Here is a 16,310-nt window from a genome sequence, read left to right on the forward strand (position 1 = left end):
TTCTCCAACAGCCTAATTCCACATGCACGTCAGTATAAAGGACAAATCCGTAGGCTACTCGGGTACTTTTTATCAATTGTTTTTCAAATACTATGAATTCATACTACTATAATGTTTTACACAGTATGTTGCAAGTAAATGTTATTTCAAATGCAACAAATGTAGACCCAAACAGAACCAGCACATGCAGAAACCTGCAGATTTCTAAGCCAATCGTTCAATCTATTTATTTACAGTGTTAATGACTTTTGTATATTATACAGTATTTAACTGTAATATAAACTGTATTTTAGTGTAGGAAAGTATGTTACTGTGTTTTTAAGTTGCATTGTAAAAAACACAGTATACTGCTATGCAATACTGTAAATACACATACAGTAAGATAAATGTTGCTGTAAATGTAAATACAGTATGTATGCCGTAATTGGTTTACAGTCAGATACTGGTGAACTGCTGCCAGTAAGTAACTGTAGATTCTACAGGAAATTGTTAACAGTGCACTAACATGAATGCATGTAAATTTATATTTATTTGATTTTTAATATAATTTCAGTAATATTAATGAATATGCAAATGATTATGTACAATATTATGTACAATACAATTTGTAAAGTCTTCTTTTAGTGGGTGTTTTATATAAGGGAACTGCTGTAGCTTCCCGAACAAGTGATTGTTATTAAATTTTCATTGTATTTTTTTAATCTGTTATTTTTTATGTTAGGTTTTTAGCTTCTACACTTAATTTATGTGGAAAAACATTCCACATAAAATTACAATTCGTTTTAAATCAAATTATATACAGAAATAGCAAAAAAAAAAAAAAAAAATGCAGATTCTGTCTGGCCCGGCTTGACTTGCTGCTCCCAAATGCTCTTTTTATGTTATACATTATTTATTGATCCATGACAGAGATTTTTAGCATGCTAGATGTTATTATTATTTTAATTTTAGTTATTGTAGATACGCGAGTAATCCAAAAAGTTTATAAATAAATAAATAAATAAAACTACCACCACCAAGAGTTAGTGTGATCAAAACTCAAGCTTTTGGCCTCAAATCAAGTTGTGTTACAGCAAATGGCCAAAATACAGGTACATCAGATGTGAACACTCTTTATCGATTACACAAAAAGAAATTCAAAAATGGGCCTTGCATATATCGAACTACTTAAACAGGTTTGTTCTCCATTTTCAACTAATGACTTTCTTCAAGCAGCTCATTTGATTACAAATATATTTATATGTCTTGAAATCATCTGGTAAAGTTACAATATTAAAAGAGCCACCAGTCTGTATTGTCTTGAATTCTCTGCTTGTATTTCCTTTCAGTTTTATTTTCTCATACACCAACTTTGCTAAATTAAAGGAAAGCACCACTTTGTTGGGAATTCACAAGTCAATTTACAAGCCACATACATTTTACCATTTTATAATAAATTCAGCCGATCTCCAGGTCTGGCTGGAGAAATTTCCAGTTTAACTCAACACAACTTATCGAATTGGATCAGACCACTGGCATCTTGCTCAAAAAAAAAAAAAGTTTGACCATTTTCCCCATTTAAGGTTTGTCTTCTTTAGTTACATTGTGTACAAAGACCGGTGAAAAATTTAAAGTTCCTATTTTTAATAAAAATGGAATTATGGTGCAACTTTCTCTTTGCCATCTGACAACCTAAAGTCAACTATCCCCTCTCTTCTTGTTCTGCCTTATTTTTACCACCCACACAGGAAAGAGTGACTGGTTTTCAGCTGGCCCTGATACTACATACTTTCTTCTTTTTTGCACTGTGTGGCTTCTGCAGAATTATAAAAGGAGCTGTAAAAGTACAAATCAACTGTTTAACTCTAGGTGAATTGTAAAATTAATCTGCTTCTAAAAAAGATAGTGGAGTGTTCCTTTAAATAAACTGAACATCCCTTTAGAGATTTTAAATATTAAACAATGAACCAAAAGACCCCAACTGGGTCCCATTAGTGCGGACCAAAACTCAGGCCCCGTTTACACTAATGCGTTTTAGTTTGAGAACGCATAAGTTTTGCTACGGTTACGCCAACCGTCCACACTACGCCAGAGTTCTCGAGCGCCGAAAACGGAGCGTTTTCAAAACGCTGGAGAGGCCGTTTTCATTCTGAAACGCTGCTGCTCCGTCTCAGCGTGGATGATGGAAAACGGAGACATCTGAAAACGGAGGCGGGGCTGCAGACATTCGCCTCTCTGATTGGGGCTTTTCCTGAATATTAAGTAGCTTAACACACACAGTTCAGTCCTGCATTCTCTCCGTGTAAGTTCAGACTTCGCAAGTTTGATCAAGGCTGCAGTCTCTTCTTCTCAGTTTGATATGGAAAAGCAGACTATACCGAGGACACGGGTAAATATTCAAAGGGAACAGTGTACTTTAGAACTTCATTCACATCACCCTGGCTACGTTGTTTCACTTTCTCAACAATAAAATGTAAACATGATTTAAGGAAATGCCTATTTTCATTTTAATATTAGCAACTTAGACAGCAGAAATGTTGAGGTGTCGTGCTGCATGAGCGTCATCTTCACTGTGTGGATATTTATAACAAAACGGAGCCGATAACAACTGTCTCCTTTCAATTTCAGTGTAAATACGAAACACACCCTCTCTTTTGCTGAATATCAGTTTTAATAATCGATAATGGCCATTATAAAAGTATAACATACAATAAGTTTATACATTATAGGAAATAAAGGCAAGCGATCAGTCAATATACAGAATGTAGGCTACGTGGTTACATTATTCATTAACTTATCTTTGCGCTTAGCCAAAACATGTTACCTGAGAACAAGTAATAGATTCCAATGACCAAAGTCAGGGAATATGTCGTTAGATAAAGACAATAAGATGAATGAAATATCCCGTTTAATATATATAGTGAGATTAGATCCAGCGGGAGATGCTTGATGAGTAGTCCGACTAGCACAGCTCTCATCTAGGTAGATGGGCTGCAGCGCTTGCCCGAGAGTGTCTGTGTGGTCACGTGATGTGCGTTTTCAGCGTTTTGGTGTGGACGGAGAGCAGTTCAGAAACGCTGGGTAAAACACGAGTGTGGACGGTGATCATTTTCATTCTAAAACGCCGTTTTAAAACTAAAACGCACTAGTGTAAACGGGGCCTCAGTGACAGCTCTGAGGGTTGTTGCAAGAATTTTGCTTGATTTTTTGCTACGCGTTTAAAATAGAACCCATTATCTAGTAAAAATACACTTTTTTTTTTTTTCAAAGAAAATCCAGCCATCACTTTGTGATTTTCAAAACCCTTGTCCTGACTTCGCCAGTCTATCGTACTGAATTATCTATTTTAACATCCGTAAGGTAAAGAAAACCACAAGCGTAAACATTCAGAAAAGTAACACTACACTTCTCTGCTACAAGCCACAACATTTAAAGGTAACGTTTATCTCAGTAGCACAAGTGGTTTAGGACAACGTATATGTAAATAATTTATTCTTAGGGTTAGATGCTTGTTCAATTCCATAAAATGATGCTTAACTTAGCCAACACTATTAAAAACCTAATCAGACAATCAAACTGTAATTAAAAGCACACAGACTACAGTAATGCAGTCAGTGCTTTAGTTTAAACAGGTAGAAAAATATTCGAGCACTACTGAGTATTCTGAGTGCAAAAAATGAGAAAAGGCCTGACAAAAAAAGGCTTCATATGATTTAATTGGTGCTGTTGAATAGGGTCAGTAATCTTTCTCTTTCTCGCTCTGACCAATCTATGTAGTGCTGCACGTCTCGCAGCACAGGCACAATGACATATCACCATATCTGCAAAAGCCACAAAGTGCAAAAAAGAAGAAAACGAGTAGTATCCGGGCCAGCTGTAAACCAGTCACTCTTTCCTGTGTAGGCGGCAAAAATAAGGCAGCAAAGAGAAGAGAGGGGAAAAAAAGGGATAGATGACTCGAGGTGGTCAGATGGCAAAGAGGAAGAATTCACACCAAAAAAAACTAAGTGTGAAAGGTGCACCATGCTTTTCAAAAGCAGGACTTCACCCACGCTTGCCTCGGCAAACACAGAGTTAACAAGAACAGATGTGAGAACGACAGACACTAAGTGTGTGTACTCAAAGCATCCTAACAGTAAAACGAGACTTTTGCATTTTCTGAAGAAAACTGTGGACGTTTGCATGTGCAAAATTTTGTTGCCAAGGCATTCAAAATGTTTCCCCTGGAACTTCTGTGCTTTTTGTAAGAATAAAAATGTGTTGCCAATAAACAAGATATTCTTGTCAGTGAGTATGGCACAGGTCTTTCCTTCAATGTAAGTCCATAGTATTTTCAATTAGTTGATTTCTTCGACAATGTAAAAATACACCTTAGAAACTTTAGATGATAATATCTTTAGAAAGATTTCTGAACATGAGGGCTAAGTATGACAATTTTCATTCGAAGATGATGTTTAAAGTGATAGTTCACCCAAAGTGAAAATTCTCACTATTTGCTCACCCGCAAGTGGGTTCTTTCTTTTGTTGAGCACAAAAGAAAATATTTGAAGAAAGCTGAAAACCTGCAAGCATAACTTCCATAGTATTTGTTTTTCCTAGTAGAGAAGTCAATGGTTACAGGTTTTCAGCTCTCTTCCGAATATCCTCTATTGTGTTCAACAGAAAAAAAGAAACTCGGAATGGTTTGGAACAAGTGGAGGGTTAGGAAACGGTGACAATTTGCATTTTTCACAATTTCAACCAAAAGAAAATATACGCAATAAGACATTAATTTGCACAACAACATTTAAAACCAACTGTGAGCCAGAAAACTAGTCATTTGAGTTTCAAAGAATAAGTATATAAAATAAATTTCCTTATCGTCTCAAGTTCAAAAGCTCAAAAATGTAATTTTGTGAAGAATGTGACATCACACACAATTACTTGACAAACATTATCAAGTAGGGGAGAGCGGGGACGAAAGTAACAAAGCCCTGACAACATTTGCTTTCCAGGCTATAGCACATTCTGCATGAAACCCGTAATGGAGCTGGCAAACATCAGCTGATTTCGGAGCCGTGTCCAGCAGTAAGGTTGGAATTTCAGTTTTTAAGAGCAGAAAGTAAATTATTGTAGCGGTTCTTTTTTCCTTATTACTAGTTGTGTTTCTCTTTTCATGCATCATACAAATGATCAATCTACAGGTTATTTAGTGCAGTAAAACATCCTTAAAGAGGCAGTAGGTGATCTTCCACAATGCTAACAGCTTAGCATAAATCTCTGAATCACAGTCCCTCCCCTGCCGGCGGTTGGCGGAGCTGCGTTCAAACGGCTGCGCAGTTGTTCAAATCTGCATTTGCAGACAGACAGATTGGGCAACTTATCGGAATAATGAGGGATGTCGGTCCGACTCTATTTAATTGGATGAACTATTTTTTGTTTTTTGCTTTAACCAAAATATATAAATGCATATAAATACATTTAGATCATTTACTTTAATTATTACTATTAGACTGTGACAAGACTTTCAACCAGCACAACAAAAAATTCTTCTGAAGACAACCGCCTACTGCACCTTTAAGTTTGCAATCCCTGAGGTTTTCAGTTTAAAAGTAATCATGAACTTAACCAATTTAGTGTGATACAAAAAGTTTACTATACTCCAGTTAGATTGCACTCTTTTAAAAGCGCCAACCCAGAGCTTTGTCCAAGATGTAAAGCAGATAGAGGGACTCTCCTACAAATGTTGTGGTTTGCCCTGACTAAAAAGAATATTGGAAGAGGTTTTAGAGGTTATTGCCAAAGTTATAGGTACTAATTTGCCTACAGAGCCTAGACTTCCCTCTTAGGAGATAGTACACTACTTGATTTACAAAGCATTAATCTGAGATTTGTCAGACTAGTCCTGCTCGCAGCCATAAAACGTATAACTTTGAGGTGTTAAAATTCTAAACCAACTTCTACTTCCATGTGGATTAAAGATGTGTTATCTACTATGCTTGTGATAAAAAATTTTCATTTGAAAAAGTGGCAAGATTTGTTGTCAAATACTGGGGCAGCTTCATTTCTTACTTGGCTATAACAGGGCAAAATGCTTAGAACATGACTTTATGTTTTCTTGCTTAATTTTATTTATGGTTTATTTGTGGCAGTACGGGTTGGAGGATTGGGGCATGTATAGGGCAGCATGTGTGGGGATAAACCATATTTAGATTATTCTGTACTTTGTTGTGCTTTGTGTTTGACTTGGAAAAATCTAATAAACAATGTTCAAAAATAAATAAATAAAAAATTGGCAAAAGTTCCTGTGGGGACGAAAGTAACACTTATTTGCTAACAGCCATAATATATTTGTCACTTCTAAATTAGAGTTAGCAGTGTTTTAATTCAGATGTTTTATAAAATTAATGCATATCGCCAATAATAATAAAACATTCAACAATTTGTAAAAAATTAACATTTTGCATTGTCAAATTGCTTTTAAAACATTGGATGGAAGTGAAATTTAAAATGAAAATGCTTTAATTTTTTGTTGCAAAATTAAGAACAAAATGTCTTTGCAAAGTCACAGTCAGATATATTTAAACAAGATTAAGCCAGTAAATCTAGCAAATATTGTTGTGTTACTTTAGACCCACCTGTGTGTTAGTTTTTTATGTTTAAAAGTAAAATAAATTTTGAAGTTGTTAAACATTTGTTTAAAATTTCAGCAGATATTGACAGACCACACTTATGAGTTAGTAACCACAGCGAAAATATATTTCTGTAGAAAACATTATATTTTAAAAATAGATTTTTATGAAAAATGGTACTTTCGTCACCGCTCTCCCCTACATACCCCTTACTACCAGTTTCATTACAAAGTGACATCAACTACTGGCCTGACATGCATAATACAGCATTTTTAGTTATTTTTCTTGGATCTTGACAATGTTGTCATCTTTACACAAAATGAAAAGTTAACACATTTTAGTTTTAAGTAAATTGTTGCCTTGTAAAACTTATCCTAAAACTTATTCTAAATCTTTAATGCTCAATTAAATTTTGGTAGTAGCTTGTTAAATAGTTTGTGTGTTAAATAACTGTCATCATTGATACTTACACTAGTAATGCGATGTGCATTTAAATTAAGAGTTTGTGTGTGTGTGTGTGTGTGTGTGTGTGTGTGTGTGTGTGTGTGTGTGTGTGTGTGTGTGTGTGTGTGTGTGTGTGTGTGTAGACCATCTTCAGATCTGTGCATCCTCTCCCAAGGTGGCTGGTCTACCACAATGAAAGCAAAGCATCTGTCAAACAATCTCTTCCAATATGATCTGGGTGTGTTAACACCTTCATGTGGCCACAAAGACTCTCTGTTTTGCATATACATGCGCGCACACACAGACGCACACATAAGTGATAAACACCAAAAGCTAACACACCCTTTAAGGTGAGCAAACAACAAGTTCCCCTCCACCCCCACATACTCGCACTCCTCAACATCAGTATCAAAAATGAAACAGGGAAATCTTTATTTCAGAATATTTATACAAAACTTTAGGTCTAAATATGTACATCAGTGCTATAAAACAACTTAAAACTGCACAGCAAACGGGTATGAAATACTGATTATAATAACTAAAATGCACTTTTACAGTGTCAAAAACATAATAGAAAAAACTCCAGGTGTCCCCCAAACATAAAATGTCTTCCCTCTTTCTGTGTTTGCGGTAAACCAGCGCCGTACCTCATTTCAAATGGCAGCAACACAGCTGTAGAGAGAATCTGCTGTTTTTTTCCCCCCTTTTGCACTCTACGTGCTCCTACTGTGCATTTTCTTTCCATTATGTCGACAGACTCTAAAACCTCATCAATAATTCATGAAAATCTACACTGTCAAGTACAAAAATATATGTTTAGTTAAATGAACTATTTAAAAAATCTGAAATTATTTGAGTCACAATTAAAAACATCAAAGGCATAATACAAATTGGCTGAGGGTTGAGCTGATATTTTAGACAAAAAATAAGTGTTAATACTTCCAGTGTAATGATTAGCTGTAAATAAATATAAAAAAAGAAATACAAAAGTATAAAGAATAAATGGGTAGCTAAATAAATCGGCAGTCGAAGTGCTTTAAATAATTACACTGCTCATATGCACAAAAACCTGACGTATGATTAATGTTTATATGCCAATGTTCATAATCTATTAAACGCGTTCTATAACACTATTACTGATCGTTCAGTCTGTCAGCCTCTAGCTACAGCTCTGCTCTTTTTGGATTTATTATCATAAGTGACGCATGAAAAGACGTTTAAAATGTCCTGAAGAAAATAATAAAAATTCAGTCTCGAGTAAAAGCTTTTCTCTGATTGGCTTTGACGATGTCATCCGGAGAGGGTGTGTTGAAAGAAAATGGCTCGATGTGATGGAGAGGTGCACACTGCACCCGTTCTTTCACTCTCTCCATCTGCCTGCTGTATAAGAAAGCGCTGTGTGTAACTCTACCTCGCCGACTCTTACTGCATCTCACAGGCACGCACATCGCCAATGCAAAGATCGATGGTTTAGCAAACACACGCTTTTTCAGACTAGCCGTTTCTTCTGTAAAATTCAAAAGAGCTGGAGAACGACTGACGGGAGATGTTTTGGACATCAGCGTGCTAAGATCAATGCTCCGATTCAAGCTTAGTGGATGAGGTTTAGGTACAGCTGGCTTTCTTAATGCAGTAATGGAGCCATTTTCATTCTTTAATGCTAAGAGTTGTGGCCCAAGTGACGCCTGATGTTGGGACATGAGGTCAGACAAAGATGGAGCCTCTGATAACCTAGGAGGAATATTCAAGGCAGGTTTCTGAGAGTGCGCATTGTTCTGTGTACCAGTTACATGGAAACTGTTTGTGCTTATGTTGAGTCCTGGCAAACTGTCATAGAGTTTGGGACTGCTGTCCTGGTGCTCCTGAATCAGTTCAGCCAATGAAAGGCTTGCAGAGCTTTTTCCCTGCACTGGTACTCCCAGCGGTCCACTTCCTCGCATGACAGAGCTCAAACTTCCTATAGACACAGGAAGAGGGGCGGACCGCTGGGAATCCTGCAGTGCTAGATTACTGAGAGAGCAGGTAAGCAGACATGAGGAAGGTGTTGCACCCAGACCAGCTGGGACAGAGGATCCTAAAGAGAGAGTCGCAGCAGAGCCAACAGACAAAGGTGGGACATTGGGACCCTGAAGTGTAGAAAGTGGGCCAGACGGACCATTAAAAGAGCCAAGAGGACTGGTTGTGAGGGGAATTGTGTAATCCGTTGAGAGACCAGTGGAGGGAACTAGAGGAGGAACAGTTGAATGCTTGTGCTCATGCTGAGCTATTAGATGAGCAAGTGAACTCTGTCCAGTAGTTGACTGCCCATTGCCCAAATTGTGACTTGAAACTCCTTTTAAATGGTCTTTTGCCAAACTTCCAAAACCAGGGGGAGGATTTTGAGCTTTAGGTTTGGTCATGTTTGGCTCGGGCACTGCTAACAGATCACTGAGGTTGTATGATGGATTTTGTTTTAGGGGTTTGCATGAATGTGCACTGGATACAGTCTTATTACTGTTGTGTAAGAGAGGAAATAAGGCTCCTTACCTTGCGAGGGCCAATCGTAGTCAGAGAGTGCAACCAAGATGATGAGGAGGGCGATCAAAGTTCATTGGTTAGCAGAGACCACAGAGAGAGCAAGAAAAAAGGCAATACGTTATACACTGGAAGTTAGGGACTAGTAATTCACGCACACACACAAATATTGAAGAGAGAGAAAGGCTAGAGATTTAGTATCTCAGTTTTATTTTTTTTAAATAGATTTAAATTTGTGAGAAAAATTCTTCTCTGAAATCACAAATACAAACTTATATATTAGTAGTAGTACCTTTATAATTGTTCATGTTTTAGTATCTATTTGTTTTTAGCTAAACTTATTCTATAACTAAAAACCCCAGTTTTGGAAAAACCCTGGAGTTTGCCATATTCCCCTGAGACGTAATGCCAACTATGTTTTTTTTTTTCTTTCAACGTGGTCATCTTGAAGTGGCTTTCATTTTCATTTTGGATTAAATATACGTAAGAGGGCAGATTTTTACATGGAAGTGACACAGATGTGTTTAGAACAGCTAATGGCTATTAGGGTGTGTAGGGTTTTTTTCTTCTTTTTGGTGGTGTGTGCTGGTATTAAAAGGAAGGGTGTGGGTGTGTGTGTGTGTGTGTGTGTGTGTGTGTGTACCTTTCTGTGGTGCAGCTGTGGTGTTAGGCTCCAGCTGTGGGTTGGTTCTGGCAGAAGGGGCTTGTGTATTGGTGTTCTCGCTCAGAATGAAATCAAGGGCTCGGTGAGGATCACAGTCATATTTAAGAGCTGCCTGAGTCAATGTGGAGTCTGGAATTGAGTCTCCCAGTACGGTCCTCATCTGATCCAAACAGGAATACAACCGGCCTGTTGTTAAAAAATATAAATTAAAGACATCTAATCCCAGTGGATTATGTTAGGATTTCTCTTAACTGATTCAGGATTTTGGACAATTATTGAGGACTACATGAACAATGGCATTAGTGCAAATACTGCTGTCAGTATTGTTTATGCTAATTAAAAGTCTTATTGAGAAACTACACTTTAAAAAAATCTAAGGTTAGCAACACTGGAAGAAAAATATCATACCTTTAAACAGAAAGCATGCATTATATTGATCAAAAGTGAAATATTCATAATGTTTTCCTTAAAAATGCAGCTTTTTTCCATCTGCGCACCAAATAATCATGTCAAAATACCAAGTAGATAAACTGAAATAATATTTAACAATACTGTTCATAATGGAACATAAATGTCTCTATCTTGGTATACTGCTGCCAAAAACACTATAGAAGGGTAATGTAGATATTCATAAAATTTTATATTTTACTACCAACAAATTACAAAACTACCAATTGATACGTTAGTCCATCAAAGCCTCTGGTTTCTCAGTAACACAACAGCACAATTACTCAATGAGCAAATGGACAAACACTTCATAAATAAATTAATTCAATAGCAAAATATTTTGCACCAAACAATAGCCGTAACTAATAACAAAAAGATACTTATAAATTGCTTAATAACAGGAAACTCAAACACATCAGAAAATATGAATGTCTTCTTAATAAAAATAAACATTACATTAACTAACTTCTAAAAATCGTAATAGTAAATCGTAAAACTGAGTCTGATGCGTATTAATTAATCCATTACCAAAAAACGCAAAACATCTCAGAGACAGTTAAAGCAGTGACACTTTGTTCTCCTCTTTTATCTGCAAAGCATAGGCTGCATATTGTGTTCATGCAATACTGCATAGAGAGGAAGGAGAGTTCAGCTCATTATCCAATAGCTGCACTGGATTTTTTTTTGTAAGCATCAGTGGTTGCCGCTTTCACTTTAATTATTCTTTGAACATTATTATTGGACCTAACATTAACAGTGTGTGCATGATCATCAGTTCCTTGTCATTTCACCAGCTTTCTTTTGCTTGCAGTTATTTTTGTTAGCATGGTTTAATAATCATTCTTTACACTAACATTGTTTAAAAGGAGATTGACTCTTTATTTATCTACAGTTACCTGATGATCTGGGACATTTAGAATGGACAAACTACTGTGTATATCTTTAGCCAAATGAGAATTGGTCAATTGTTTTTTTAGAATATTTTTGTTGAACAAAAAGTGTATGTGTACAGCTATATTTAACTTGTTCTGACATTTTTTTTAATTAGTGACAAGGAATAAATTTGTTTAGTGTGGCCAGAGAAAAAAATGGAAATGGAGCCCTAAAAAAAGCGGGGAGGCATGTGAACATAACACATAACATAAATCAAGTAATTTTAGCATGCCAATGTCAAATATCTGCATAAATATATTTTCCCAACAACGAAAACTACTAGCCACAGTAGCTGGTGATTAAAAAAAGTTAACGTCAAGCCCTGTTTACAAGTATAACTTTTTCGCCAGTCACCCCTCTAAAATCGTCTTATACATTGAAAAAAGCTGTTGCAAACAATTTATATGGACTGAACTTAATCAAACAAATTATATATAGTAGTGTTCAACTTCTATTTTATTCGGGACTTATTTGGGTCTTCTGTCCTGAATAAGCTGTTTGCAAACACCTAAAAATAAAAAAAGTTAGTAAATCCAATTAATCATCTTTGAATCTTTTTTTTTTTCTCAGTGTAGGGGTAATTCAGGAAAATTGCTGTTACTTATATGCTTATATGTCATCCAAGATGTAGGTGACTTTTCTGCAAAGGAAGTTAAAAGATTTTTAGCTGAAAATGTGGTTAGGGATTCATATAATTCATGTCAACAGTTAACATCCTTCCGAGAGTAAGAAAAACACACAGGAAAAACAAAATTAACACCTAGTGATTTCGACAATTCTCTGTATTCTCATATAGCAAAATGAAACAACTAAATCTTACTAACAATCACATTACCTTCAAATATATATATATGGATAGTGCCATACAAACGAGAAAGATTATGTTTGTGTGTGCATCAGACGACTGACTATTCGCCACTATGATCTGATAGATATTTTTAGGAATGCGTAATAAATAAAAAAGATCAAAATATTGTAAATGTGCATATCGTGATGGTTTGTGATTCATTAAAAAAATTATCTTGGTGTTCCTGCCAGTAGCAAACCCTCTGAAAGACTTTTCAACATATCACACAATGCAGTTACATGTCAATGCGCATCTCGGAAAAAAAAGCAGAGCGGACATGCTGGTTTTCCTGTGCAAAAATCTGTAACGGCTGTAGTATGGATGCTAAAACATGACCAAGCATTTATGCCATTTTAAGAAAACAATTAGACAGCAAGGAAGTAATTGCAATCTGTCTTAGGTGCTTTTATTTTCTTGATTGTTCTTAATTCTTCCAGTGGAGCAAATTTGAGGTGATACTTTTTGTAGGCCTGTCATGACATCCTTTTTTTTTTGTATGATATAAAGCACCAAATTATATTGGGATAAACAATATTATTGTCATTTAACAGCATTTTATGCCACTCATTACAAAATGCAAGAATGACAGTATAAAGAATTTCTAGTTTTTCACGATTTGTTTTTTGATTTCTTGCGATTAAAATGATTTTGTGGTGGTAATTCCCAAAAATTTGAGGACTACATAATATTACCATATTAGGTAGCATACTATGTTAGGTGTGTAATCTGACACAATGACAAAAATAATACAAATAAAGCTTCTTTTTTTTGGTCTCTTGTCAAGACGAGATTAAAAAAGGTAGGGATTAAGCCAAAGGAAGGTTGTATAACTCTTATTTTTATCCACAAACTTCTCTCTCTCAGATTTCACTACCTGGAGCATCTGACATCATGTACTTTACACATAAGAAATGTGTTAAGGCTTCCCCTACACCTAAAACACTGATTGTCGCAAAACTCTTCAATGGCAGGGAAGAGCTTTCTCTCGTTAACTGCATGGAAAAAGTTTAACAAAATCGTTTATCGATTCGATGAACATCATACCAGCCATACATGTAAAGCACAAATAATGTCTTTTAATTCGGTCACGTCAAGTGGCCGTCACCTGTGAACCAATCTCCATCATTATAAGCTAAGCTGCTTGCTTTTTTTGTCTGTTGCATTTTTGCAGTCTGATGCGCGGCAAATGCACAAAACTCCCAAATTGCGCCACAGGATGTCTAATCGCACCTTTGCATTGGCTTCACATATAAATTGGCTTTATCTGCTTACTGCAAAGACTGCAAAACAATACCCCACCTCCTCCTTCTATGTAATGTAATGTGATGAAGTGATTGTGAGGGTGCAGGTGAGATGTCATTTTTCAAGAGACACTTAAATACATGATGTTGCATGCGCAGCGCACGTGATGTAAAACAATTAATTGCAGACTGAAATAAATATAATGTGATTATATGGTTTGGAATATGATGTTTTATGAGATTATTTCCATTTTTTGCAACTATTTTGTGTTTAAGAATTTTGCAGAATCGCAAAAATTTGCGACCTTTTGTTGATTTTGCATTGGATACAGTGATCAGAATCACGAAAAACTAGAGGGTCTGAATATAATCACAATGCTAGTACATTCAAAGAACACATTTTATTCTTAAGAATATTTAATTTAATTATAGTCATTTTACCAATTTAGGCAATATAATCAGAGTTTGAAAACGCTTATCCCAAACAAATAGTAAATGTTAACAAAAAAGTACAAGGTAAAAAGTAACAGAGGATGCGATAGCTGCTACCATACTAATGCTGATACCTCCAATAGATATAGAGATGTTGCACAATCAGCTAAAATGTTGCTAGAATTGGTTTTAATATATATATATATATATATATATATATATATATATATATATAAAAATATATAAAGGACTGAGGTCATGTCCATGTGTTGTGCGCTAAATCGATATATAGATTATCCGCTGGTCAAGTCATGATGTATCAGTGACGTATGAAATACTGTTTCAAGGTCCAAGCCGCTACTTATTTGAATTGAGAAAATATTAGTTTATGACCACTTTTAGTCCTACACATCGGTCTCTGAACTTGCTTCATCAAAAATACCAATATTTTAACAATTTTTAAAAATGTATCACCTTCTGGCAAAAGGATATTAGGCATGCCATGGATAGATACATTCATATAAAGTATTTATGGAAATTTTTGAAAGTATTACAATCGCTTTGTAAACATTTATTATTACCATTTGATGAGTCTTCCTATACAGTTTGATAGCACTTGGACCCGGAAGCCACTTTGCATGCCTCACACTTAACAAGTGGATAGTGACAGGCCTACTTATTTAATCTATATTTGTTTGTTTACATTGTTACAATTTCTATTTGGTTTTATGCAACGGTAAAACATGGCTGTTCACTTTCAGAAGTTGTAGTGATGTTTTCTTTTTCTAGAAATAATACAAATACATTTTTTTATGTTTAGACTTCCATTGACACAGAATCATAGTTTACATCTTTCATAAAGTTCTATACAATTTAAATATTACCTACATCTTGGATGACCTGAGGATGAGATAATTAATGGTGAATGTTTATTTATGGGTAAACTCTCCATTTAATGTCTTCACCATGTACCTTGTTGTAGTGAATCTAGTGTGCTTGTCATGGTGGGAGAGGTTGGCATCTCCTCTTCTTCCTCTTCATACTCTGCCTCCTCCACAGTCTCCACATGCCGAGCTTGCCTCGAATCTTGACGCGAATAGATAAACTGTGCGGCTACAGAAAAATGACCCGTAAACATCTCAATAACAGACAATGCTAACCATAACACTTACATAGTTTAGAAATTGATAAATTAAAGAATATGAATGTAAGATTTTTAAAGACATTACAAACGACGTATATAAATCAAATATTTTATCAATATAATATAGTATAGTATAAAGCATATAAAATAGCATAGCTCAAAATCATACGAAAAGTATCATCTAAAGGGAATCAATATCTAATAAATCTGCAAATACTATTTCACAATTTGGCATTTATGAGTGATTTGAACGGCCAGGTATCTTCTAATAAGAAATTAGAAGGTTTTTTTTTCACAAGCAACTTATATGAAAACACAAACCAGTGGCTGGAGAGATGCAATAGTCATCTTCCACTGACTGTCCATACATGTCATCATCTTCAAAGTCTGTGAAAGTGAGAGAAACAGACAAAACTCCAAATGCGTCAACCAACACAAGTGCATTGATGTGACCAGAAAAAGCTTTGCTTAGTCAGCCACACCATCTGAATCAATACAAAAGCACTTACTAACAAAAAAGTAAGTCAAAACACTCATTCTGGGCACAAATAGCATGAATCTTAACAAGAAAAACAAACCAGCTGTTACTTTACTTTCCTATTAGCTGAGCATCTGATCTGTGATAACCAAATAATACAGAAATACAAATGTAAGATGGTATTGAAACTACTGTCCATTTTTATTATCAATAAATACTATTATTCAGCGTTTAAACGCACAAAACTTGTGGCCAGGTAAACAGAGCAGCTGTTACCATCTGTAATAGTGACACGACAGCAGTCTATCATGATCTGCAGCGATGATCTATGTATAAATAAACCAGCTAACTAGCAAACACACAGGCCCATTTACAGAAAAGCGAATACATATAGCATTTGCCGTCGATACCTTCGTCGTAGTTATAACCTCGGACATTCCTGTGGCGGGACATTTTTTGTTCGACGGCTTTCTTTCACGTAAACAAAGTACGCGAGGCTGGAAATTAATTGTCAGTGTAAAGTTTAGACATGCGTCTTACTCCACAGCCGCCATGTTTGACGGCCATCACAGGAGT

General features: G+C 35.6%; 1 protein-coding gene across 3 annotated transcripts in view; it reads right to left on the minus strand.

The window, feature by feature from the left end:
- The window catches only part of hbs1l (HBS1-like translational GTPase), a 42,918-nt gene extending 26,608 nt beyond the window's left edge, over positions 1-16,310 (minus strand). The window contains exons 1-6 of one of the 3 annotated variants that reach the window (XM_073938098.1): positions 16,145-16,310; positions 15,578-15,643; positions 15,085-15,225; positions 10,192-10,398; positions 8,696-9,555; positions 7,443-8,356 (exon numbers count right to left, since the gene is read on the minus strand). In XM_073938098.1, the coding sequence (XP_073794199.1) occupies positions 8,282-8,356; positions 8,696-9,555; positions 10,192-10,398; positions 15,085-15,225; positions 15,578-15,643; positions 16,145-16,187 (1,392 nt within the window). In that variant the 5' untranslated portion in view covers positions 16,188-16,310 and the 3' untranslated portion in view covers positions 7,443-8,281. Of the gene's footprint in view, positions 1-7,442; positions 9,556-10,191; positions 10,399-15,084; positions 15,226-15,577; positions 15,644-16,144 lie in introns of those variants that run through there. The other 2 variants (XM_017353518.3, NM_001308548.1) reach the window with 2 other exon arrangements.

This window comes from Danio rerio, chromosome 23 (assembly GCF_049306965.1).
Source record: "Danio rerio strain Tuebingen ecotype United States chromosome 23, GRCz12tu, whole genome shotgun sequence".
Taxonomy (NCBI): Eukaryota; Metazoa; Chordata; class Actinopteri; order Cypriniformes; family Danionidae; genus Danio; species Danio rerio.